The 27,323-nt window shown below is 52.4% G+C and overlaps 1 protein-coding gene across 4 annotated transcripts in view; it reads left to right on the top strand.

The window, feature by feature from the left end:
• Positions 1 to 27,323, top strand: part of LGR6 (leucine rich repeat containing G protein-coupled receptor 6) — a 203,159-nt gene that overhangs the window by 133,291 nt on the left and 42,545 nt on the right. For all 4 annotated transcript variants that reach the window (XM_074936146.1, XM_074936145.1, XM_074936144.1 and 1 more), the window contains one exon: positions 12,025 to 12,096. In XM_074936146.1, the coding sequence (XP_074792247.1) occupies positions 12,025 to 12,096 (72 nt within the window). The remainder of the gene's footprint in view (positions 1 to 12,024; positions 12,097 to 27,323) is intronic.

The raw sequence follows: 27,323 nt of genomic DNA, 5'->3' as shown, positions 1-27,323 counted from the left end.
TACTGTGACAAAGTTCCTGCTCTACCTTGGTGGGTCTTGCACTTACTGGTGGATTTGCTCGCCTTGGAGCTTCACGGCAGCCCTCAGCTTGGCCGTTTTTCTGAACCCACAGTCCAGGTCGACTCCTCCTGTGTCTGACCAGGAGTTGGGAGGTTTGGGGGGAACCCGGGCCTGCCCTCTAGTCCGGGTTCCAGCCCAGGGCCCTGTGGACTGCAGCTGTCTAGAGTGCCTCCTGGAACAGCTGTGCGACAGCTACAACCCCCTGGGCTACTTTCCCATGGCCTCCTGCCAACACCTTCTTTATCCTCACCACAGGACCTTCCTCCTGGTGTCTGATATTGCTTGTACACCTCAGTCCTCCAACAGTCCGCGTTCTCACTCTCAGCTCCTAGTGCCTCTTGCTCCCAGCTCCTCACACGCGCACCACAAACTGAAGTGAGCTCCTTTTTAAAACCCAGGTGCCCTGATTAGCCTGCCTTAATTGATTCTAGCAGCTTCTTGATTGGCTGCAGGTGTTCTAATCAGCCTGTCTTAGTTGTCTCCAGAAGGTTCCTGATTGTTCTGGAACCTTCCCTGTTACCTTACCCAGGGAAAAGGGACCTACTTAGCCTGGGGCTAATATATCTGCCTTCTATTATTCTCCTATAGCCATCTGGCCCGACCCTATCACACTACTTGGTACTTTCTAGATTCTTTTTACGGTGCCATTGGAATGTAAAGACATAATTTACAGTATATTGAACAGTCTAGGAAAATGACACTGCTTCCAATGACTGCTCCATTCCAGATGGAATACATTTATTTCACAGGCACTGAGAAACAGTAAACACTCTACAATCTCTAATTATATGGCAAACGGATGCCTTTGTAATTTCATACTGGGAAGTGTCCCTTACATTAACTGGGGGCTTACATGTTATTGGTCTTCTAAATGGAAACCTAGATCTGCAAATTAGTTGGCAATTTATTGGTTGGTGTTTAGTAAGTTAAAGTGTAATTGCCAAGTAGCCCAGAACCCCTGTATGTACATGCAATAGTTACAGGCTTGCTTATGGGACATAAAATGGAGTGCTACCGTATTCATGTGTTTTGTAGCCAGCAATAAAGTATCATCAGCATCTGGTGCTCAGGGAAAGCTTAGCAATTGCTTAGCTCTCAGAAGAAAAAGCGTTTGCTGAAGCCTTATAGAAATATGCACTTTACAAACTTTTATTAAATATTCAGCTGCTTAGATGGAAGGTAAAGGCACACTGGGGAGAAATAGCTTGAGAAATGTCAGATAATCAGTTTGTTTTCACACAGGATAGAGTTCAATCCTTGAGGGGGTCATTTAGGGATCTGGGGCAAAAATTGGGGATCGGTCCTGCTTTGAGCAGGGGGTTGGACCAGATGACCTCCTGAGGTCCCTTCCAACCCTGATAGCCTATGAGGATAGGACCAAATGTCGTCATCTCAAGGCACTTGCAGTCATCAGTTCAACCACTGGTGATGCCCTTTGGCTTCAATTGCCTTTTGGACTGTTATCTCAACCTCAGAAGCATGGTGCTCTCATACTGGGAATCCCAAACGTTGGGTGGGAAAAAACTTCTTCGCTATGGTGGGAAAGCAGAAGAGGCCTTGACCACAAGACGGAAAGGAGTACCCTCTCGCAGACAGCTGGGTATGGGACATGTGTAGGAGCCTAACCCGACATTGTGGGAGATCATTCAGGATTTCTGTGGGACTCACAAGTGTTCCACAGAGCCAGCCACACAAATTGCCGCCATGCTCTCGGTTTCCCCGTGTCGGCACTTAGCCCACAGAAGATCTGATGTTCCCCTTGTGCCCTGACCTGTGAGCTGCCTTCCTCCACGCTCAGCCTCCGACGAGGCTAACAAACTTTCCAAAACCTCAGCAAAGAATCTCAGCCCACCAGCCAGTAAAACTTCCCCACCGCCATGCAGAGTGCATGTGTCTGTCCAGGTGTGAGTGTGCAAACTTGCAAATGCAGGGAGAAGAGAGGCTAGCCGCTGCCATAAACTTAAGTACCCTTCTAGTCTGGGAGTTATTTAACATAAGCACCTGTAGGAGAGGGGAGCTAAGAGCAGATGTGGAGGAGTACCGGGAAAAAGCTGTCATTTATAGGCTGATTAATGCTCACAGACGCCCCTCGTCAGGAGAACACGACCTTCCCAGATGCAGCAACGTGTTTTCCTGCTCTGCACACCTTGGGCCTTTGGGAAAGACACAGCTGAACCATCCGGTGGTGATGGGATGAACCCACAGCAAAATATACCTGCCTCAATCTGGAATAAATTAGGGGCTTCAGCCTCTGCTTATAAATTACACCCCCTCGCTGAGGAATTCCCTGACCTGTTCCCATTTCTGGTGCAGGTTTGTAACAAGGGTTGCAGAGTATTTTGAAAGCAGGCCCCTGTGTAATCACTCCACCATGCTCCCCTTCGCTATCTTTGATAACTGCAGCTTCCTTTGCTGTGAGTGTTAGCGCAGTGATGTTGAGGGCTGGTTTGTTTGATATGGGGGGTAGGGGGCCTGAAGGGGTTGGGAATGGGACACTAAGACTTTCCCTCCGGAGTCTGACCCAGCATGACAGGGACAGAATGTCACTTAGCATCTGTGAGAACGGCTGGTCGAAAAATTTCCATCAAAACTGGTTTTTGACTGAAAATTGGGATTTTGACAAAATAATTTTTTTTTCATTGAAAATCAGAAGGGCTAAAACCAGAAATATTTCAATTTGGATATGCTACCACCGTGCATCATGGGAATTGTAGTTTATCATAGAAATGTTCGACTGGAAGAGACCTCGGTAGGTCATCTAGTCCAGGCTCCTGCTCTGAGGCAGGTCTAAATATTATCTAGACCGTCCCTGACAGGTGTTTGTCTAACCTGTTCCTAGAAACTTCCAGTGATGGAGTTTCCATAATCTCCCTAGGCAACTTGTTCCAGTGCTTAACTAATGTACCCTCGCAGGAAGCTGTTCCTAAAGTCTAACCTAAATCTCCCCTGCTGCAATTTAAGCCCATTACATCTTGGCCTGTCTTCCATAGTTAAGGAGAACAATATATCACTTTCCTCTTTAAAACGTCCTTTTATGTACTTAAAGACTGTTATCATGTCCTCTCTGTCTTCTCTTCTCCAGACTAAACAAACCCAGATTTTTCAGTCTTGCCTTGTCATCTTTTCTATGATCTTTAATCATCTTTGTTGATCTCCTCTGGACTTTTTCCAATGTACTCACATCTTTCCTGAAGCATGGTGCCCAGAACTGGACACAGAACTCCAGCTGAGGCCTCGCCAGTTCTGAGTGGAAGAATTACTTCTCATGTCTAGCTTTAGTTACGCCATGTCCCCATTCTCCTCTATGGGCTGAACTCCCAGGCTGGACTGTGTCTTCTAGGATGCACCACCACCAGGGACTCCCATGACACACTGCCTCCCCCGCTCCTTGGGGCATCATGAACGTACTGCCGTGCTTAGGAGAATGGCTTTTCCTGGTGGGCATCCTCTCTTACTCTCCCCACGAACCAAGCAGGGAGTATCTAACCTGCTGCCTTTCCCTAGGGAGAGAGATGGGAGGACACAAAGACAAGCCCTGGCTGCAATTACCCGGGAATGGATGGGGAGGCGGATTGACCAGGCTGAGATGGTGGCACCTAGCCTGTCGCTCCAGGCAGAGCGGTCCTCGGTGTGTTTTGTTCTTTCAAAGGCCTAATAAATGCAGCTGCCTGGGGTAGAGGGTGAGGTTCAGTCAGCCTCCGGCGTTTGTGTGGGGAGATCTGGGCTCTGTCACCATGCCATGGCGGGGGGTTGCAGCTTCATTTCCTCGTGTCAGCATGACCCTGAGCAGAGCGGCTAAGAGGTGACTGGGCCCTGGAGTCTGAGCTGCCCTCTGGCCCTGGAGCCGGTTGAAGGGAGTGCTTCCATTGCAGTGCTGATGGCTTGGTAACGACCATGGGCCGTCCTGCTCTCAGTCACAAGCGGGGGAATTCCTCTGACGTTACTGCAGGCCTACACCAGCATGAGTGATGCCAGGACCCCCGGAGCCCTGTCTTGTCACATGGCCAAGAGTGCTCAACTCCATGACAAACAGCCTGACCTAGGTGCCCGTCCCCTTGGTATCAAAAGGTTGGCCTTCCGGCTCGCTGTGCTTTGCATCGAGCGAGCTCTCACTCAATCCCTCTGCTCTTCAGCATAGGAGGGATGAAAATGGGGCAGATGCCACTCAAAAGTGGGGGAGAGGAACTGGAATAGCAGTATCGCCTGCCCCTAAATATCCAGACGTCCCTCCAGGAACATGCTGTGTATTCAGGTCCCCACAGGCTTTGGGAAGTCGTACCAGGGGGGATGGGTCAAGTCAGGGATCAGCTGCTCTCTGTGCCGGTCACATGGGGAAATACACTCTTCTGCTATTACTGCCAGTGGGGTTCCGCTCTGTGAAGGAGGCTTGCTTCATGCCCAAGAGAGAAGGCTTCTATGTTTGGGAATCCAACTTGAGACACCAGGGGCCTGATTTCCAGGGGGGCTGGGGAAGCTGAGCACCCCTAGCTCAAGTTGACTTCAGTGGGAGCTTTAGGGACTCAGCATCCCTGAATATCAGACCCTCAGTGTCTCAAGCTGGGATCCCCAAACTTGGGGTCTTCTGATAAAATGGCCGTAGCATTGGTATGAATCTCCATGTGCCTCAGTTTTCGCATCTGTAAAGTGGGGTAATGATCCACAGTTTCGTAAGACACCTTGGAACCTCTATTATTAAGAAAAAATATTGCCTAGAGCATCTGGGCTCCATGTCTTGGCCTTTTAGTCCACAAAAGCTGATTCTCTCTCTGAGGGCTGAGCACGTTGCCTGGAGAAAAGTGAGTTTGCATCTCTAGTACCCGTAGAAGAGATTAATAGCGCTCTATGAAATCCCCTGCTGCTGCTGTCAATTCCAGCTGATTTTATTCATCTCCAAATGAGTCTAACCACTGCTACCAGCTGCTCGGGGTTGTCCAGGTGAATTTGCACAGTTCCTGTGACCAGATGCCCCTACTGATCTGTGGCAGATTGGGACTTTGAATGGGTTTTGCCCATGACACTCCCCTATGTCATCTGAGATGTTCACGGTGCACTGACAAGATCCCGACTCATTTCAGACGTTGAATTTGATCCAAGGCAATGGAATACAAGTGACTGGTGGAAAATGAAGCTGGTCATATTGGTCCTTCAAGAGAGAAAATGGAAACATTTAGAAATGAAAGCGATGGAGAATCCACCACTTTCCTTGGTAGTTTGTGCCAATGGTTAATCACCCTCACTGTTAAAAATTTGTTTTTAATTTGAATTTGTCTGGCCTTAACTTCCAATCATTGATGAGAACATAAGAACGGCCCTACTGGGTCAGACCAAAGGTCCATCTAGCCCAGTATCCTGTCTTCCGACAGTGGCCAGTGCCAGGTGCCCCAGAGGGAATGAACAGAACAGGTCACCATCAAGTGATCCACCCCCTGTCTCCCATTCCCAGCATCTGGCAAAAAGAGGCTAGGGCCACCATCACCATTGATTCTTGTTCTGTCTTTCTCCCCTTGATCTAAGAGCCTGTCGTACCCCATATTTTCTCCCCATGAAGGCATTTACACACTGTGATCAAGTCACCTCTTGATCTTTTTAATAAGCTAATCGGATTGCATTTCTTAAGTTTCCCACTCTAAAGCATTTTTTTTCAGCCCACAAATCATTTTTATGGCTCTTCTCTGCACTCTTTCCAAAATTTCAACGTTGTTTTTAAAATGTGGACACCAGAATTGGACGCAGTATTCTTGTATTGGTCCCACCAGACGTAAAATCACCTCCTTACTCACTACTCCCCTGTTGATACATCCTAGGGTTCTTAACAGACTGGTATCATTGGCACTAATCCTTTCCCCTTGTTTGTAGTTGTTGTACTTAGTAGGCAGAAAGACCAAGCTGCTCTCTTCTCCAGAGACTTCCAAGCGGCGGGGGAAGCTTGCACTGCTACTGTCTGTGCCATGCTTGTTGCTAGACACAGGACTTTGTTCTCTAGGGCTCCTTTCACCCACGGGAAAACTTATTTGAAAATAAGAATGAAAAGGAAAACGAGACAATTTGCCAGAAGACTTCCGAAAGGAGAATTTGGAATAAATCCTGTTTTAATAGGGTGCAGGGCTACAGCCTGTTTAGAGAGTTTTTAATAGGACGAAAGACCCCCCCGTCGGGAATTGCTATTTGTTCTTTATTGGAGGCAGGTGGCTCCTGTAATTTTTTCCTGATGTGCCTTTCCAGTTTCCCAGACTGCAGTGCAGTCACCGCAGATGCAAGGCTGTCTCTCGCCTGCTTGCTTTTCTGATGGAGAGAAACATGTTCAACAACAAAACATGCCTCTTTTCAGCAGGGTGCGTGTGCTCGCAGGGGAGGAAGCCCATTTCAAAGTGCAGACAGCAACAGTGATGCATGCTACCCGCATGCCAATGTAAACTCTCAGCGTTCCTTCTGGATGCCACACCAGTGGGGAGACCAACGCTGACTCCTCAGTGAGTTGGATCCCTGTTTCAGGCAGATCTGCTGGATTTCTCTTTGCTTGATCTCCAAACGTCTTCAAGCCAAGTTTAAGCAAAACCGGCTCAGTGTTCGTTTCATTCCTCTTTGCTGATATGGCCTGAATGAAACTGATGGGCTCCTGCAGCTCAAACATTTCTAAACCTAGAAAAATCAAGTCGGGCTTGATTTCTGGTCCTAATGAATGACCAGGTTGTGCCACCTTTACTCACATTCAGTTATCATGATGGCACATCCCAAAGGGACGTCGTCTCCTTGGAGATGGAGCGCTGCCCGGATCAAACTCTATCTAGGACATTCAGTGCTACCTTACTCCTCAAGTGGTCCCCTTGAAATGGATGGAAGGATTGGATGAGAAAGCTGCTACCCAACAGGAGTCAGGGAAGCAGAATCTGGCCCCATAGGAGGAAGATAGCTGTTTTTAAAGCCGTGAATGTTCCAAGTCAAGGCGTATGCACATGGGTGGGTGGGAAGACGTTACCTATTTGTTTCTCTTTGTGATCATAGAATCATAGAATCATAGAATATCAGGGTTGGAAGGGACCCCAGAAGGTCATCTAGTCCAACCCCCTGCTCGAAGCAGGACCAATTCCCAGTTAAATCATCCCAGCCAGGGCTTTGTCAAGCCTGACCTTAAAAACCTCTAAGGAAGGAGATTCTACCACCTCCCTAGGTAACGCATTCCAGTGTTTCACCACCTTCTTAGTGAAAAAGTTTTTCCTAATATCCAATCTAAACCTCCCCCATTGCAACTTGAGACCATTACTCCTCGTTCTGTCATCTGCTACCATTGAGAACAGTCTAGAGCCATCCTCTTTGGAACCCCCTTTCAGGTAGTTGAAAGCAGCTATCAAATCCCCCCTCATTCTTCTCTTCTGCAGACTAAACAATCCCAGCTCCCTCAGCCTCTCCTCATAAGTCATGTGCTCTAGACCCCTAATCATTTTTGTTGCCCTTCGCTGGACTCTCTCCAATTTATCCACATCCTTCTTGTAGTGTGGGGCCCAAAACTGGACACAGTACTCCAGATGAGGCCTCACCAGTGTCGAATAGAGGGGAACGATCACGTCCCTCGATCTGCTCGCTATGCCCCTACTTATACATCCCAAAATGCCATTGGCCTTCTTGGCAACAAGGGCACACTGTTGACTCATATCCAGCTTCTCGTCCACTGTCACCCCTAGGTCCTTTTCTGCAGAACTGCTGCCTAGCCATTCGGTCCCTAGTCTGTAGCGGTGCATTGGATTCTTCCATCCTAAGTGCAGGACCCTGCACTTATCCTTATTGAACCTCATCAGATTTCTTTTGGCCCAATCCTCCAATTTGTCTAGGTCCTTCTGTATCCTATCCCTCCCCTCCAGCGTATCTACCACTCCTCCCAGTTTAGTATCATCCGCAAATTTGCTGAGAGTGCAATCCACACCATCCTCGCCATATCATTTATGAAGATATTGAACAAAACCGGCCCCAGGACCGACCCCTGGGACACACCACTTGACACCGCCTGCCAACTAGACATGGAGCCATTGATCATTGATGCCCTGTAAAGGTGTAGAACACAGGCCAGGATGCCTCTGTTAAGACTGCCTGAGATGAGAGAGGATCCATAACAAGACTTTCATTTCCCCAACCTGTCTGTCCAAATGAAAGCTCTGCATTCTGTACGGCTCTCTGCCAGCCCCTCCTAAGGGAATGCTACTTAATACGTCACATGCCAGGCCTGGAAGGTGAGTAATTTGGGGCAGGATCCCAGGGGAAGCGAGGTCCACAGCTGCAGACCCAGCACATCTAGAATCATAGAATTGTAGAATATCAGGGTCGGAAGGGACCTCAGGAGGTCATCTAGTCCAACCCCCCCTGCTCAAAGCAGGACTAATCACCAACTAAATCATCCCAGCCAGGGCTTTGTCAAGCCGGTCCTTAAAAAGCTCAAAGGAAGGAGATTCCACCACCTCCCAGGTAACCCGTTCCAGTGCTTCACCACCCTCCTAGTGAAAAAGTTTTTCCTAATATCCAGCCTAAACCTCCCCCACTGCAACTTGAGACCATTACTCCTTGTTCTGTCATCAGCTACCACTGAGAACAGTCTAGAAATGTTGTCCCTGCTACCTGAATTGCAAGCCCTGTCTTTCCTGTTTCCTCATGCCCATGCTTGTCATTTCAAATGAACAGATGCACTAGAGGATTGGGGGTTTTGTTTTGCACCTCACTCTTTTGGCTTCCCCCGTCCCTGGGAACATGCAGTGAGATCCAAACATTTGGCTTGGCGAGTGCATTATCCAGGGTCAGAGGGACTCAAACGACTGGCGTCATCTTAGTGCGAAAGCCCAAAGTGATGTAAGGGCAACTTGATCTGAAAATGCCCCATAAAATGTGGCGGAGGAAACCATCTGGACGGGGAACATATTTTTTTGTGACAAAGAGAAATAGCTCCTCTAATCTCCTGACTTGGGGTTTTATCTAAATCTTTCTCCTCCTCGGAGAATCACAATTGAGCCAAGTTTTCTTGCAGCTGCTTTTTCCTCTCCCCCACTTACCTCTGGGAGCAGACAGTAAATTTTGCTGTACGGCCGCACCCTCGTGTCTCCCCAGAATCTGTGTGTTCTCATCAGAATCACTGGATGGAAATGTGCTTCTCTGGGAGAATCAAGCTGGTTTCCAAACTGCGCTCCGGTCCTCACAGCCCTTCATTTAACTACCAGACAGAGCCTGCTTCCTCCCCGGCTCCTAAACCCTCCTGCTTTTACCGTGGAACATTTGGCTTTGGGAACAGTGTGCGCTCGGTGATACTTCCTGCACTCAAATCCAGGTGCAGGGAGAGAATTTTTTCTCTGAGCCAAGGCAGATTTAGAGCAAGCACAAGAAACACCAATGTCATTGATCCACCTGCTAGCGCGGCCCCAGGCCATTTTAAAGAGGCTGTATTCCAGGACACAATAGGTTGGGGAATAGATCGATGGTAATAGATTAATGCTTTACATCACAGCGGATGCAGAGTCTGTCTGTGTCTGGATGTGAGGGGCTTGGTATTTATCAGGGGCGAGGCCCCAGGCATATAAAATGGACCGATCTAGTGAAGTGGACCACAGCAAATATTCTGTCCCCCTGAGCTGCTACTAGGCTGGTGAGTCCTTACTCATGTGAGGAGCCCCACTGGAATCAAGGGCACTACTCAGGTGAGCAAGGACTCACAGTCTGTCCCCTGGGTGTTGCCTTCTCTGCTTTACAGCATGTCTCCAGGGCACCCGGGATCCATCTGTCTGGACTGAAAAGATGATTGGAGTAGGATTCTGGAGCGCTCTGCCTTGGTTCAACGAGGGGGGCACTCACTGCCTGGAATGGGAGTCAGGTGGCTAAAACCCACGCACACTCATGCACACACTCAGACAGCCGCTGACAACTTGGAAGGAAGAATCCAGTAACACAGATCCTAGTTTTGCCAAAAACGAAGAGAGAGGCCTGGCCTGCACTTAAAATGTAGGTTGATATAGCTCCGGCACTCGGGGTTGTGAAAAATCCACCCCTCTGAACACTGTAACTATGATGCCCTAGCCCCAGGGTAGACACAGCTAGGCCAATCGCAGACTGCTTCCATCGACCTAGCTACCATCACTCAGGGAAGTGGTTTTCCTAGAGCCTGGAAGCTAGGTCTACGCTATGGGGTTATACTGGCGTGGCTATAGTGACATAGCTGTGCCTCTGTAGTCCCTGAAGTGTAGACATGGCCACAGAAATAACACACAGGACATCCCAATGGGAACCCATGGGACTGTACCATGCCTGGGCTCTCAAGGACAGATGTAACACCGGAGACTTTACTGCCCTTACAATAGAGATGGCACAAGGGTCTCCAGCAGCAGCATTAGCCCAGAAGGGCTTCATAATGCATGGGCCCTCGAGCATCAGAAATAACACACCCACTGCACAATACGTGGCACTGGGACAAAAGACAATGAAGAGAGGAGAAAACGGGTAAGCTTTGTTGATTCAGTGTGGATAATGCACACCAGAATGTCACGTTAGCCACTCGGCTCCGGGGTTAGACATTTTTAAAGCATTAAACTGAAGATAACCTCGATTGCAGTCAAACTGGAGTAAATCCAGAAGTCTAAATCTGGAAGTATTTCCATCTTTCTGCGAGCAAGAGATAATTAAGCTGTGACTGTAGACATCATGGCATTGAACTAAAAGACCAAGACTCATGGGGCTCAGAGGTTTTATTGTCTTTTTTTTTTTTTTTAAACACTTCTAGGTAAATCCACCCATGCATTGAGATCAGTGGGGCGGGGGATGCGAATGAGGACAGGGCTTTGGACCATCGGTATTGTAACATTCATTGCAGAAGAAGGAGGCCTTTGCTTAGTCTACTTGGATCCACCCATGGGGCCTGAAGCAATGAATGGTTGTTGAAGGTGCTTGATCGGATAGGGCCCAACACGTGTTAGCAGTGTTGGCTTGAGCTTTTCAAAGCCCAGGGCTTCCTAGTCAAATGAATGGGAATTGGGCATCCAAACCCACTAAGGAGCTTGGGAAATCTCTGCTGTAGATCCCACAGTGGTGCACGTTGCATGCGATGCATGAGCTGGGCAGGAAGCTCTTTTGTCCGTGTTGCAGTTGTGCAGCTTGGCACTGAGTGGCTGTGCAAACTGAGTGTCATTTGTGCAAACTGAATGTGTGGCAGGAAAGGCAGTTCACAGGACGGTGTCCCAGAAGCGGCCAGATTCGGAGGTGGTGCATGGGAGCGTGCTGAGCTGCTGTAACACACACTAGCTTCTAGTCCCAAGTGTCTCGGCAACACTGGCTTAGACCCCTCCAGCTCGCTCAGACTCACTTCTGTGCCTTTCTCCTGAAGGGAAAAGGGCTCCAAGAACCTCCACCCAGAACAGGGCCTATTGTGGTAGAGAGAACGTTCGTTAGAGAGAAAGGAAGGGCACACCCACTTACTAAGAAGAAAATAGGCCACTGAACATGGGCTCTATGCTGTATCATCCACCTCAGTGGTTCTCAGCCAGGGATCTGGCATTCCCTGGGGGGCTGCAGGCAGGTTTCGGGGTTTCCTCCAAGCATGGCCAGCCTTAGACTCGCTAGGGCCCAGGGCAGAAAGCCAAAGCCCAGCTGCGTGGGACTTCAGCCAGGGGCCCCACCACCCGGGGCTGAAGTCGAAGCCTGAGCAACTTAGCTTCGTGGTGCCCCCTGTGGTGTGAGGCCCCGGGCAATTGCCCTGCTTGCTACCCCCTAACGCCAGCCCTGGCTTTTATATACCTCGCTCTTGTTTGCGGCACCCTGTGGCCATCCTGAGAGCCTAGTGGTTTAGCGAGTCTCTGCAAGGTGTATTTCCTGCCCCGGTGCCCTTCGTGTGCTCAGCCGCACTCAGCTCTCCGAGCACCCCTGCATGGTCGCCGCTCAGGGACTGCTGGAGAAAGGCCAGCTGAGTTCGGCCCCATTTAAGCCTCTCCGTTTTCTCTGCAGGCACCTGCACAACAACCGGATCCAGAGCCTGGGGATCAACAGCTTCGAAGGGTTGCACAGCCTGGAAACCCTGTGAGTTGCCCGTTTTCTCTTCGGCGGGGAATAATGCCCTCTGCGAAGGGCTCTGTGCGGAGCCGGCATGGGCGATGTGTGTATCCATGCCAGGCCCAGGGGCTAAGTGCAGCCACAGCCTCCCCTGGCACAGGTGCGTGGGGGATGGGGAGTGTGCCTCGGAGGGGAGTTCCAATTAAACTTGGAGTTACTGGAAGGAGCTGGCGTGTTCAGCAGCCTGTTTGCTGCTTCGTGTTCTCTTCTTTTGCTTTCTTCTTGTAACTGCAGGCCCTGGAGACAAGTGCTTTGAGACAGAGCCATTCCACCAGGTCTCAGAGCCTGTTAACGGCTCTCCAGCTCCATTATTCCCTCACAGACTGTAGGGCCTGGCATGCATACAGCTGCTAACCAGGCTGGGGAGCCGGACCATGCCCCGAACGCACTGGCTACACCCCCACAGGGGTACGGCATGATGCCCTTTCTCATGATCTGCTGCTCTGTCCTGGTCTCTTATCACGTCACTGCCCCCCGAGTATGCACCTAACTGTTCACCAGTTGTCAGCCTCCGCCACCCAGCTGTCAACACCTCACGCGCCATCCCTGCTCACTCTCCCACCGTCTGGAAATCGGGGCCTTCTAAGGCCACCCAAAAATTAAGGCCGGTTAAAAAATCAGTGGCCAGGTCTGCAAAATCTTGGCCAAGGTATTTTACAAGCATTTCATGCCACCCGACAGTTCAAGGATTGTCTCTTGGTTCGGCTGTACAATATCTAGCACAATAGAGCCCTGTTTTTGGTTGGTCCCTAGCCACTATTGTAATAACCATGATTCTTAATAATAATAACGATGACAAAACAGACAAATTCTCCGGTGTAGTCTGTCCTGCAGGCAGGCTAGCTTTAGCCTAGACTCCAAGGTTCTTGTAAGTCAGGCGTGGATCCTGCTGTAGGACAGGAACTCCATCAGAAAACAGGACTGCTCCTAGCTACCGGCACTGGGGTGTTGCTGAACTGCGGGAGAGAGCGAAAAGCCTCGCCCAGGAGTCCATGTGGCTGCCCTGTGAACAGCCCGGGTTTAATGGACCATACACTGGCCTCATGTGAAAAACAAACAAACAAGCAAATAAATCAGGGCTCCAAAATGTCTGAGCAGGCGGCTTCTTGCCCTCAGTTGCACAGAAACCTCTCCCGCTGTGCTGGCCTTGGGCAGAACCCAACGAAAGAAGGGGAAGGGCATGGGAATAAACAGAGAGGACGTGTCCTGTCATAAAAGTGTCACTCAGAGAGACAGGGCGTTTTCCGTGCTTAGCGGGAAGCTGCTTAGATACTGCAGACAAATTGCTGGGCCCAGATCTTCAAAGGTATTTAGGTGCCTAACTCCCACTGGGGCCTAAATACTTTTGAGGAGCTGGGCCATGGTCCCTAGGTGTGCTCCCCAGAGGGCTGGGGGCAAGGCGGTCTCAGGAAACACTCTCCCTTGCATTTGGACCGACAGAGCCCGAGGCACCCAGAACAGGGAGGAGGGTGTTAGACTTTGGTACTGGTGGCTTGGGGCAGCGGGGGGTCTCCTCCAGATTTCCACTGGACGTGTCGGTGTGTATTTATAATGGAACCACGAGGTACTCGGTTAACGTGGCCGTGGGTGTGGGGCACGTACCGAGAGAAAGAGAGGCTAGGTTAGATTTTAAGACAGGCACATTATAGATCAGTGAAAGGAAGCTGAGTCGCACATGGGGTGACGGGAGGCCGCTGTCAACATGACGTCTCTGCTGTCTGTCCAAGTGTTCCGTGTGTGCCCCTCACCATGGTATCTGATCACCAGCCCTGCCTAGGGCCTGCTTCTGGCAGTTCTTTACGTGCAACTGTTTGCTTGGATGATGTCAGTGTGGACCAGATGGAACCTTCATGATTTACAGTCTCCCCTAATCCACCCTCCCCCCCCCCCGCCCCCAAAAACCATAACACCCAGTGTAAAACAGAGGGGAAACGCATCGGAGACCAGCTGGGAGAAGAGAAATCTCTGTGCGTAGAGCTCATTTCCCACTGTCCGGGGTTTGTGTGCGTGGCAGGCAAAGCCGGGGCATTTTGCTGCGACGATTACATGATGGAGGCATCAAGGAATCTCGCATTCATGGCCAAGAGCCGCCCACTGGTCAGCAGGCTCCAGCTATTCCATTGTCCGGATTGGTTTCAAGCCCCAGGTGACACCTTTCCTTGGACTGGCACGTACATTGCTCCAGATTCCCGGCGGCCTTCAGGCAGCACCAAGGGGACAGAGTCTAGCTGTAAAGTAGCTGGTGGAGATGGGAGAGGGGCACTCCACAAAGCCCCTAGGAACCATGTGACAGCAGCATACGTTACACCAGCCTCCTGCTCAGGCCAACCTGGCATAACCCAGCCCCGCTGGCTCTCTGCCCCCTCTCCTGTGCAGAGCTCGACAGCAGGGGAAATTGATAGGGTCAAAGTCCAGGAGACCATTGATCCAGGAAACAGGTACAGCATGGGAATAGGCTGAGGAAGCTCCCCACACTGTCCTTCCCCACCGCTGGGGATCCCTCTCTTTGTCTCCCTCATCTCCTGCCCTCGCAGGGAATTACCAGTCAGGCACCGCCTCTGCGGCTGGAGATTCGTTGCTTTGTCCACTGATCCAGGGAGCCCCCTTGTTGCGTCTCCTCCTTTCTTCCCGGCTCCTACCTGGGGTGCGCAGGTGTGAGGATAAGGAGAGTGCCCGGAGCTTCCGCCCATGCACTCCCCTGGCCTGTTGCAATCACAGTTCCTGACTGCACCACTGGGGGGCACCCCTTGTCCCCGAAAGGGCAGGGCTGGTCGATTGGCGCTGCACTCCACAAAAGAGGTGTAGCAGTGGGAGCTCGCCCCTTGCGCTGTGGGGCGCTGGGGGAGCATTCTGTGATCTAGCCACTAGCCCACACTGCCTCCCCTTTGGACACCTCCTTTAAACTTCTTCCTCTTGCCTCCAGTACAGGCTGGGGATATTTTGCTAATCTCACATGTGGTATTTAACCTATTCTTCAGTATTTCATGGGCCAAATTCTGCTCCCAGTTGTTTTATGGGTGTAACCCTAGTGAAGTCAAGGAGATGGCCAGAATGTTGCTCAGAGCAGAACCTGCTCCGGTGTTTCCAAGAGGTGCATTTTGTTCCATTGCGGATATGGAGCCATGTGCCATGTTGTTATGGCTGTTACTTCTAAAGCTCAGCAGGGGTAAAGACATTTTGGGTGGGGTTTTCAAAGGCACTGATGGGAGCTAGTTACCCAGAGCCAGAGATTCCCCACCATGTCTAGACAGCTGGATTGGCCAGGATAGGCAGGGAGAGGGATTGTACTTTGTAAAATACAAACTCGGACTCGGGTGGGTTCAAGCTTCGGTCCCACCTCCTGGGGTCGTGTAGTAATTTTTGTTGTCAGAAGCAGGTCGCAGTGCAATGAAGTTTGAGAAGCCCTGTTTTAGATTCAAGAGAGAAATAGCTCCGATTGCTCTGTGCAATCCCTCCGCAGCTGGGAGCTGGGGGCATTCAGGAATTCTCCTCTGTGTGCCCAGTCTGTGCACAGACAGATCACAGTGAGAGCTCCCTTTGAGCAGAGACTGCTGCACTAATCACCTGGAAAGAGGTAAAGAGAAAGTGGGGTTGTTGAGCTCCCCTCCTCTGCCAGCCTAATGAGTAGTGCCCCACAGAGTCAGGGCAGCCGTGCATCGCCCCCTTCACAAGAGATGTGCAAATGACATGTTGTAGCCCTGATGGATCAGCAGACCCCCCTATCCCAGCTGCTCAGGAAGGCACAGACACCAAACCATGGCAGGAGAAAGCGGCGAGGTGAAAACGTTTGCGCCACAGCCTTGCTACTCTGATGTTGGTCTAGCTCCAGTTATTACTCTTGAAGGTTTTCATGTGAGCCGCTTACTAGAAGAGTATTTCCCCCTCTGGCTATCCCAAATCTTCATTATTTAGACATCTCTCATGCAAGATAGCAGGAGGGAAGATAAAACCTCTGTCTCCCATGTGGTTTGGTATGTGTTCCAAGCCTCTTGGAAAAACCCAGTGAGGCATGTCGCCAGTTCACCTGGGGATAGGAGAATACACACGAAGGAGCCACACAGACACAACAGGGCTAGGGCAAGAAGCCCCAGTAGGGGAACAGCCATGGGGCCAAGGTTTAGGCTGGGACGCTCTTTGAGATGAGCATGTTTTTGGGCCTGTCTCCTAAGACTCCCAAGGAGACTGGGGATAAATCGCAGAGCTCAAGAGACCTTAGAATCATAGAATATCAGGGTTGGAAGGGACCTCAGCAGGTCATCTAGTCCAACCCCCTGCTCAAAGCAGGACCAATCCCCAACTAAATCATCCCAGCCAGGGCTTTGTCAAGCCTGATCTTAAAAACCTCAAAGGAAGGAGATTCCACCACCTCCCTAGGTAATGCATTCCAGTGCTTCACCACCCTCCGAGTGAAAAAGTTTTTCCTAATATCCAACCTAAACCTCCCCCACTGCAACTTGAGATCATTACTCCTTGTTCTGTCATCTGCCACCACTGAGAACAGTCTAGATCTATCCTCTTTGGAACCCCCTTTCAGGTAGTTGAAAGCAGCTATCAAATCCCCCCTCATTCTTCTCTTCCGTAGACTAAACAATCCCAGCTCCCTCAGCCTCTCCTCATAAGTCATGTGTTCCAGTCCCCTCATCATTTTTGTTGCCCTCTGCTGGACGCTTTCCAATTTTTCCACATCCTTCTTATAGTGTGGGGCCCAAAACTGGACACAGTACTCCAGATGAGGCCTCACCAATGTCGAATATAGGGGAACGATCATGTCCCTCGATCTCCTGGCAATGCCCCTACTTATACAGCCCAAAATGCCATTGGCCGTCTTGGCAACAAGGGCACACTGTTGACTCATATCCAGCTTCTCGTCCACTATAACCCCTAGGTCCTTCTCTGCAGAACTGCTGCCGAGCCATTCGGTCCCTAGTCTGTAGCGGTGCATGGGATTCTTCCGTCTTAAGTGCAGGACTCTGCACTTATCCTTGTTGAACCTCATCAGATTTCTTTTGGCCCAATCCTCTAATTTGTCTAGGGCCCTCTGTATCCTATCCCTACCCTCCAGCGTATCTACCTTTCCTCCCAGTTTAGTGTCATCTGCAAACTTGCTGAGGGTGCAATCCACGCCATCCTCCAGATCATTAATGAAGATATTGAACAAAACCGGCCCGAGGACCAACCCTTGGGACACTCCGCTTGATACCAGCTGCCTACTAGACATGGAGCCATTGATCACTACCCGTTGAGCCCGACAATCTAGCCAGCTTTCTATCCGCCTTATAGTCCATTCATCCAGCCCATACTTCTTTAACTTGATGACAAGAATACTGTGGGAGACCGTGTCAAAAGCTTTACTAAAGTCAAGGAATAACACGTCCACTGCTTTCCCCTCATCCACAGAGCCAGTTATCTCGTCATAGAAGGCAATTAGATTAGTCAGGCATGACTTGCCCTTGGTGAATCCATGCTGACTGTTCCTGATCACTTTCCTCTCCTCTAAATGCTTCAGAATTGATTCCTTGAGGACCTGCTCCATGATTTTTCCAGGGACTGAGGTGAGGCTGACTGGTCTGTAGTTCCCGGGATCCTCCTCCTTCCCTTTTTTAAAGATGGGCACTACATTAGCCTTTTTCCAGTCATCTGGGACCTCCCCCGATCGCCATGAGTTTTCAAAGATAATGGCCAATGGCTCTGCAATCACATCCGCCAACTCCTTTAGTAGTGCCGGATGCAGCGCATCCGGCCCCATGGACGTGTGCTTGTCCAGCTTTTCTAAATAGTCCTGAACCACTTCTTTCTCCACAGAGGGCTGGTCGCCTCCTCTCCATGCTGTGCTGCCCAGTGCAGCAGCCTGGGAGCTGACCTTGTTCGTGAAGACAGAGGTGAAAAAAGCATTGAGTACGTTAGCTTTTTCCACATCCTCTGTCACTAGGTTGCCTCCCTCATTCAGTAAGGGGCCCACACTTTCCTTGACTTTCTTCTTGTTGCTAACATACCTGAAGAAACCCTTCTTGTTACTCTTAACATCTCTTGCTAGCTGCAACTCCAGGTGTGATTTGGCCTTCCTGATTTCACTCCTGCATGCCTGAGCAATATTTTTATACTCCTCCCTGGTCATTTGTCCAATCTTCCACTTCTTGTGAGCTTCTTTTTTGTGTTTCGGATCAGGAAGGATTTCACTGTTAAGCCAAGCTGGTTGCCTGCCATATTTACTATTCTTTCTACGCATCGGGATGGTTTGTCCCTGTAACCTCAATAAGGATTCTTTAAAATACAGCCAGCTCTCCTGGACTCCTTTCTCCCTCATGTTATTCTCCCAGGGGACCCCGCCCATCAGCCCCCTGAGGGAGTCAAAGTCTGTTTTTCTGAAGTCCAGGGTCCGTATTCTGCTGCTCTCCTTTCTTCCCTGTGTCAGGATCCTGAACGCGACCATCTCATGATCACTGCCTCCCAGGTTCCCATCCAGTTTTGCTTCCCCTACTAATTCTTTCCAGTTTGTGAGCAGCAGGTCAAGAAGAGCTCTGCTCCTAGTTGGTTCCTCCAGCACTTGCACCAGGAAATTGTCCCCTACACTTTCCAAAAACTTCCTGGATTGTCTGTGCTCCGCTGTATTGCTCTCCCAGCAGATATCAGGGTGATTGAAGTCTCCCATGAGAACCAGGGCCCTGCGATCTAGTAACTTCTGTGTGTTGCCAGAAGAAAGCCTCGTCCACCTCATCCCCCTGGTCCGGTGGTCTACAGCAGACTCCCACCACGACATCGCCCTTGTTGCTCACACTTCTAAACTTAATCCAGAGACTCTCAGGTTTTTCTGCAGTTTCATACCGGAGCTCTGAGCAGTCATACTGCTCTCTTACATACAATGCAACTCCCCCACCTTTTCTGCCCTGCCTGTCCTTCCGCAACAGTTTATATCCATCCATGACAGTACTCCAGTCATGTGAGTTATCCCACCAAGTCTCTGTTATTCCAATCACATCATAATTCCTTGACTGTGCCAGGACTTCCAGTTCTCCCTGCTTGTTTCCCAGGCTTCATGCATTTGTGTATAGGCACTTGAGATAACTCGCTGATCATCCCTCATTCTCAGTATGAGGCAGGAGCCCTCCCCTCACAGACGTTCCTGCCTGTGCTTCCTCCCGGTATCCCACTTCCCCACTTACCTCAGGGCTTTGGTCTCCTTCCCCCGGTGAACCTAGTTTAAAGCCCTCCTTACTAGGTTAGCCAGCTTGCTCGCAAAGATGCTCTTCCCTCTCTTCGTTAGGTGGAGCCCGTTTCTGCCTAGCACTCCTCCTTCTTGGAACATCATCCCATGGTCAAAGAATTCAAAGCCTTCTCTCCAACACCACCTGTGTAGCCATTCGTTGACTTCCACGATTCGACGGTCTCTACCCAGGCCTTTTCCTTCCACGGGGAGGATGGACGAGAACACCCTTGCGCCTCAGACTCCTTTATCCTTCTTCCCAGAGCCACGTGGTCTGCAGTGATCCACTCAAGGTCATTTTTGGCAGTATCATTGATGCCCACATGGAGAAGCAGAAAGGGGTAGCGATCCAAGGGCTTGATGAGTCTCGGCAGTCTCTCTGTCACATCGCGAAACCTAGCTCCTGGCAAGCAGCAGACTTCTCGGTTTTCCCAGTCGGGGCAGCAGATAGATGACTCAGTCCCCCTGAGGAGAGAGTCCCCGACCATCACCACCCGCCTCCTTCTCTTGGGAGCAGTGGTCGTGGAACCCCCAACCCTAGGACAGTGCATCTCATGCCTTCCAATCGGCGGAGTCTCCTTCTGCTCTCTTCCCTCAGATGTATCATCTAGTCCACTCTCCGCCTTAGTACCTGTGGAGAGAACATGAAAACGGTTACTTACCTGTATCTGCGCTGCTGGTACATGGACGCTCCCCTTTCTTCTTCTGGAGGTCACATGCTGCCAAATTTCTTCACCATCCTCCTGTCCCTGCTGCGCAGCCTGCTCTGAATCTTCAGAACATTGTGTCCGTAGAAGCATATTCTGATGTCTGTCCAGGAAATCTTCAGTTTCTCTTATGCAACACAGGGTCGATACCTGTTTCTCCAGACCTTGAACTGTCTCTTCCAATATGTAGACCAGCTTGCACTTTGTACAGACAAAGTCGCTTCTGTCCTGTGGAAGAAAGACAAACATAGCACATCCAGTGCAGGTCACAACAGCTGAACACTCCCCATCCATATTACCTTCTTTCTACGAGCTTCCTCAGGAGTTGTAGTAACTACTCAGAGAAGCTTGCAAGACGTAAGCCTCAGTGGGCTCTCCCCGGGCGAACTCCCTCTGTTAGCCTCTCTGCTGTTCGCCGCTCAGCTTGTTTGCAGCTGACTGGCTTTTTATAACAGTCAGGCCCACTCAAGGCTCACACGGAACAAAGCACTCCCAATTCACACTTTTCAAACAATCAAACACACGGTCAAACTGTCAAACTGTCCCCGCAATAGACACTCAGATACTCACCAACACAACCCCCCTAATGCAGCCCTTAGCGTATCTCCTCTCAGACAGATCCCAGGCAAACTTCCTCTGTTAGCCTCTCTGCTGTTCACCTTATGTGACACATTCTTTATATAGCACCTTTGGCGTGAGTATGAGAAAAGGGTAGTATTCCTTTAAATAGGTCGTGAGCCCTCTAATGGCGCTCACTGTGTTCTAGAAGCTGTAGTGAGGCCTGGCATATCTATTGTGTATTGTTAGTAAACACAGTTATTTGGACTCCACTGGGCTGTGTACTTTCTGCGGGGTATGACTGCTGTGTGAAGAGCAAAAGCTGCCTCCTTTATTGCCAAAGAGCTGGGCAAGAGCTCCTAAGAAAACAACGAACCACACTAGGAACAACAGAAGGCGAAAGCCAGCAGCTGGTAGCTCCCACTGCAAAGGCAAGGTTGGGTTATGGTGAGAGGAGAGGGCAGAAGCGTAGGGCAGGAGGCTTTGGGCTGAGATTGCAGGAGGTGACAGAAAGGAGCCAAGAGGTGCTAAGGGAAACCTCAAGCTTTGGAAAGAGCAGAAGTGAGGAATGTCAGAAGCTCAGACGCCAGCCACAGCGTTATCCTGGGTAGCGAGTCCCGGTGGCCTTGTAAAACGTACCATGTTCGGGGCTGTAAAACACAAACCGTACAGCGCTGGGGCAACGCACACATGTTAACCCGAGTTTCGATCACCCAGCCCGATTCTGCAGCTGCCCATCCCCCCTGCCGCCCCAGAGCGGGGCCGGGGGGTCTCTTGTTCTTCATGGGAGCCCACATTGCAATGTGAGGAGGGCAGCTGAGGGAGGGGAGAGATTTTTGCCTCCATCCTGTTATGATGTTGCCACAGAGGCAGTGCCGGGTTCACAGTGGCTCCATGGAGCCGGGCCCACGCTCAGAAGGGGCCCCGGCCTGCTCTGCTTGCCCTGCGCCCCGACACCCCGCTGGCTCCCCCTGCCAATCACTTGCTCCTCTCGGCCTGCCCGCCAGCTGGCCGAGGGCTCCTCTCTGCCCCCAGGCAGGACCCCAGTGCACCTCTGGTTGTGGGGCCCCACCTGGCTCCCCAGAGCTGAGCCGCCCGGGAATGGTGCAGAAGCCTGGCCAGTCTCACCCTGGGGGCGTCGGGGGGGGGGGGGGGCTGACAGTGTGGGGGGCTTGGCTGGGCCCCTCCAGGCAAGTGCGTCTTGAGGGACCCTGGCCTGGCTGATCGTGCCACTCCCGAGGGGCCGGAGCGATTCCCGGCCCCGGGCTCAGCCCGCAGACACAGTCGCCTCCCAGCAGGGCCAGTGAGTGCGGCCGGGAGGCAGGGCGTGGGGGAGGGGGTCTCTGGGAAATCTGGGGGGGTGCTGGGCCGTGAGGGGGTGGGGAAGATGTGTGTGTGTTGGGGCACTAGGGAGTGGGGGTTCTGTTGGGGGCACTGGGCAGGGGTGGTGTTGTGCAGGGCACTGTGCATTTCTGGGGGAGGTTGGGGGGGCGTTGGGCATAGTGGGTCTGGGGGGGGCTCTGGTCATAGGGAGTCAGGGGGGTGTTGGGCGGGGGGCTCTGTGGCGTGGCATGGGCCTGCCCCCACAGGGGAAGGGGCACGCTGGCATCACAGGGCCCCTGTGCGTCTGGCAACTGCTGGGTTGTAAATAGTGCTCTCGCACTGGGCTGGGCGGAGCGGGGGGCCTGGTTGGCCCCTCAGTCTGGGGACCGACCTCCCTGCGCCAGGCTCCATTGCCTCCATGGGCGCCCACAAATATTTTTGGCGCCGGGCCCACAAAAGGTTAATCCGGCCCTGCACAGAAGACAAAGCTTCTTATGCCAAAGCTGTGAGAAGGGGCGTTTGTGGCCCGGGGTGCCGGCTCTCGTCACATCCATGGCAAGGAGACGGGTTTCAGCAAGCCGGCAGGGCCTCTGTTATGCTAATAGGGGAGGTGGGTGGCATGTCTGCGAACTTGGATGCCTCTCAACTGAAAATTGGCATTGGCTGGAGCCCTCGAACGGCACCGACTGACAGGGAAAGGGCTCGGCTCTGGCTCGCCCACGGGCCTGCGTAGCTCTCCCTCAGCTCCCGGCTCACTTTGAGACACTGCAAACCGGGCGGTGGCTGTGCACACCTTTCTGTGCGTTATGGCTGGTGCTGCAGGCAGGCCTAAGGGCCGGCCAAGATTGGGGCCCTGTTGTGCAGGGCACTGCCCCAAAGAACGCACCCCAATAAACCCGGCAGGCAAAGGGAGGGGAAGGGGTAGGTCTCTCCAGCAGAGTGGGGTCAGGTGCCATGGCTCACTGCAGGAGGGATTAGCTTACTGGACGGAAAAGGGAATGGGGGGGACTTAGAAGGGAGGGGAAATGCAGAGCAATAGAGTAGGGGAGCAGAGAATAGGAAGGAAGGATAGTTCTCCGTTCCCCCTCTCTAGTATGGGGACGGTACCACTAGTCCCTGATCTACCTGAGGGGGGAGGCGGTGAGGGACTAATGGGTGTTTGCAGAGCACTATCGAAGGGCTACAGAACTGACATGAGCGAGAGGAGGGTGAAGAAGGCTGGGGAGCAGTCAGTGCCCGGGGCGTAGAGAGACGGGGCTGCAGGGAACAAAGAGGGCAGGAAGAGCAGAGATGGGGCATGGATTCGCAGGAATGCGGGGAAAGGAGGGGAGCGAAGAGGGGGAGGGGAGGCCCCTTCCAGACAAAGGAGAGGCAAGAAAACCAGAGGCAGAATGGGGGAAAAGGCAGTGACTGGTGTGGTGTGGGATGAGCTATTCTGGGTAGCTGGGAGAGGCTCTGGAAGGGGTTCAGATACCAGGGTGACGGGCCCAGCTTAGGGACCTCAGGAGACCTGAATAGAGAGGAGGGGGATAAAGTGACAGGGGAGGGAGAAGTGAAGAAGGACCCTCCCTGCAGGGAGGTGAGTGAGTGGTGGATTTATGGCTGCTCCTTTCCTGCCCTTTGGCATAGACATCCAGCATCTCTATGTGGGGGGCTTGCTCAGGGGCAGGATTCGGAGCGTTTCTGCTATGATCTCACTGGCTTCTGCGGATCCTGCAGCTAAATCACTGGAGGGAAAGGTAGAAAATAAGCGACAGTCCTCCCTGACGCCTCCGGAGCAGCCTGGGGAGCGTCCGAGCCGTGGCTGGGGTAGAGGGACTGGTACCAGGATCTGGTATCAGTGTCTCCTGCCCTCCCACCCCCACCAACTGTGGTAAAACTGGGGGAGGCAGCAGCCCCTAGCCTACTGCACCCTGAAGGCCTGTGGGTGGAGATAGCAGCCCCCTGCAGAGCTGGGGAAGGAGGAGCAGTCCCCAGGCCTTGGAAGATAGCTAAAAGGGAACGTGACCAACAGCTACGCCTTTGGCCTGAGCTGCTCTCTGATGCCCCTTACAGACACACGTCCGCGAACCCCAACACATGCACACCCACCTTATACATCACACACACCACACTCACACACATCCTGTGCATCCCCATACACACACACCAACACATGCACATTCCCTGCCCTCATGTACACACACAGGCCGGTCCCTTGTTGAAGCACACTTCCCATCACCCATAGCATGGACCGTGCAGGGCTTTGCAGGACTGGTGGTGGGGCTCTCCCTTCACCCATCCATAGAAGGCCACGGAGAGTCATCCATTGAGTAGCTTCCCCATTCCTGCCCCGTCCCCAGGCCTGACCATACCACCACTGCCTCCATGCGAGCTCCAGGATGCTGAGGTCTTTCCTGGATCCAGGACTCCTCAGCGATTTGGAGAATACAGCACCCCTACAGCCGGGGGCTTGTGTGTGCCTCTCCAGTGCGTTGGAGCAGTCAACGGGGCAGTGTACACAATGCCTTGAGATCAGGCTTCATCCCACCTGCCTGGGGTGACCTGCTTGTTCCCCATCTCTGCAGCTCTCCAGTCTGTGACACTTCCTCCTCTAATCACAGACGGGAGATAAATCACTTGGAGGGAACAAACCTTTCCTTGTTTAAAAGCCTTATTTTTAAAAAAAACCAAAACATTCATCAATTAAAAACGTCTCCCGAAAGGGCTGATCCCAAACCCACTGGCCCCAGGCGTCAGATCTGCCTAACCTTGCCTCACAGGAAGTGCCCTCACCACAGGCTTTCACAACGCACTGCTCCCATTATGTGGGTAATTAGACAGGCTTTGGAAACGCAGAGAGCAGGGCTGGAACCTACTGATGTCACTGAATGTTTAGATTTTCTGTGGGGTGGGGGGACTGTGCCTTGGGCCACGAAAGCAGGAGGGAGGAAGCTGGGAATCTTCCAGCTGAGACCCCCTCCCTCGCCCCCCGCCCCCGGCCAGGGTTGGCTTAACCCTTTCAGGAACATGGGGCACTTGTCGCTGTCTGGGAGAAGCCTTTTGCCAAAGGATGCCCAGGCACTAGTGCAGAATTTGCCTTCCCCAGTGGTGTATGGGGATCCCTGGGCCACACACATTTGGAATCCCTGGGCTGTGCACCATCGGGACCCCTGGGCCGTGCACAGACGGGACCCCTGGGCCGTGCACAGTCAGCAGATGCAGCTCTAGACAGTCTGCAAAACTTCGGTGTGCCTAACCCTCCATGCCCTGGTACCTGGGCATGGGCGGATTTTCATCATGTAGCAGTGGGGAGCATGCGCTGACCTCTCAGTCACTATTTTTCCCAGCACTTATTAGCAGCTCTCTCACTCTCCCCTCCATCCCGCCGGCAGAGCATTCAAAAACAAAATTGCTTCTCCCAGAAACCTGCCACCCCAAGCAGCTGCCTAGTTTGTCAAGCACTAGAGCGTCCGCTGCACAGTCAAGATCCCTGTGACAAGCAGTCAAAATCTGTGGGCTGCGCCCAGCTCTCTGCAGTGGAGACCAACGGCTCTCTCCCTTCTGACCAGGGTATCTCTAAGCTAAAGAGTTCCCTGCCTTCTCTGGGTTATTCCCTGCAAAAGACAGTCGGCCTAAGCAGGTCTACTTCACTTCTGCCCTGGTACACAATGTAATTGTGCCACTTATAAGTCACCACACAGTGCATCCTTTGCAAGCACATGTCTTCTTAGGGCAAAAGCCTGTAAGGTTTCTCTAGGCTATTGCACGTTAATGACAGATCTGTCACAACCCCAACTTGAGACACATCCTGCCTCATTTTCAGAGGTGCCGAGCGCCCTCCTCCGGTCCAGGTTGAGCTGTGGGAGCTCAGCGCTTCCTGACAATCAGCCCTGGAGGGCCTCTCAATTTGGGCACCCAGAAAAGTGAAGCACTCACCGCCCGTGGACCCTGACAAAGACTTTTGCTTAGTGATCTGCTCAGCTGTGGGTGCAGCTGGAGAGGGGTTGTTAGCAGCAAGGCAGTATGCGGGCACAGGGTGACAGAGAAAGGGGAAATGCAAGCGGAGTCAGGGAGACAGGCCATCTGTGAGGGAGTTCCCTTCCACTGGTACAGGGTGAGTCTTCAGGGCCACTGTCTTCCAGGCACAGCAGACTGGGGGCTGTGTAAATAACCATGAATAACGAGAGTGGGAGCCAGGGAAGCCAACTGGAGAATGCACTGTAGCATCGGGAGCGCTCCTGCCCAGCGGGCCACCTGACCCGTCTCTGATTTCCATGGGTCCTTTGCTTCCGGCCTGGTGTGTGCACGTATCTGGGGGCACAACCTGAGCCTCTGGCTTCGCTGATCAAGGGCCGTTGACCCTCCTGCCTCGGGATCTTTGGTGAGGCCCCTTGTCCCCGTTGTGTTGGGACAACACAGCAGAGGGAGCTGAGCTACGCCCTGGTTTCATTTTGATCTGGAATTTGCCCCCAAGGCAGATGCAATATTTGGGGACTGGGAGCAAGGAGAACCCCGCAGGGCACAAGCAGCGCTGGAGACAGTAAGCTTGGCCCACTGGGTCGCATGTTCCACCCTGAGCTGCTCCTGCTGGTGGAGATGTTCCATGGCAGGGTTCGGGATGATGATCCCCATCCCAAGGGGTAACTGCTCACCCTCATTGCTATGTCTTTCCCCCTTTGGTCTGGAGAAACCCCATCCTGTCCCACTGCCAGCTCCCCAGTGTGACCCTCTGTCCCATCCCCCCAACTCCCCAGCATTGCCCCATCCCTTCATCCCCAGCTCCCCAGTATTACTCCATCCATCCCCCAGCGTTACCCTGTCCCAGCCCTCCAGCTCTCCAGCTGCTGATCTTCTCATAACGACTGGACTAAGGCCAGCAACCTCCCCAAAGACGCCCTTCGCTCTCAGAGCTGCTCTGACATGGCTCCTTGTCCCCCGTGCTTCATCTTCCTGGAATTCCCCTCCAGCCCTGCGCGGGCTGATGGCCTCGGCGCTGCCTGCCAACGAGCGGCTGAGTCAGGGCAGCTGCTCGCGCTGGAGGAATGAGCCCTCTGTTCCCAGAAGATGTGAGCGTGAATTGGTGCCCATGAAAGGGAGGAAGAGTCAGCGCAGGCTAGAGAAGCACCAGAGAGAGGCAGGCTGTGGGCAGACAGGTTCCACCATGCATCTCCCATTGCACACGCAGCTCTGCCCACGCACCTCGCTCCTAAGCTTCAATCCCCCTGCTACTCCAGTCTTGCCTCCCTACCCCGCAACTCTGCCCACGTCCCCCAGTCCCACGCTGCAGCCCCCTCTGCTCTCCCTGGCCTGGGTTCCCCACACACACAACTCTGCCAGTGCCCCTCAGTCGTGAATCACAGCCCCCTGCTAGCCTAGTCCTGGGCTCTTCATGCACCGATCTGCCAGTGTCTCAGTCCTGCCCC

The sequence above is a fragment of the Natator depressus genome, chromosome 21 (genome assembly GCF_965152275.1).
Source record: "Natator depressus isolate rNatDep1 chromosome 21, rNatDep2.hap1, whole genome shotgun sequence".
Classification (NCBI taxonomy): Eukaryota; Metazoa; Chordata; order Testudines; family Cheloniidae; genus Natator; species Natator depressus.
Note: the sequence above shows the minus strand (reverse complement) of the source record. Positions and strands in the feature narration are given on the sequence as shown.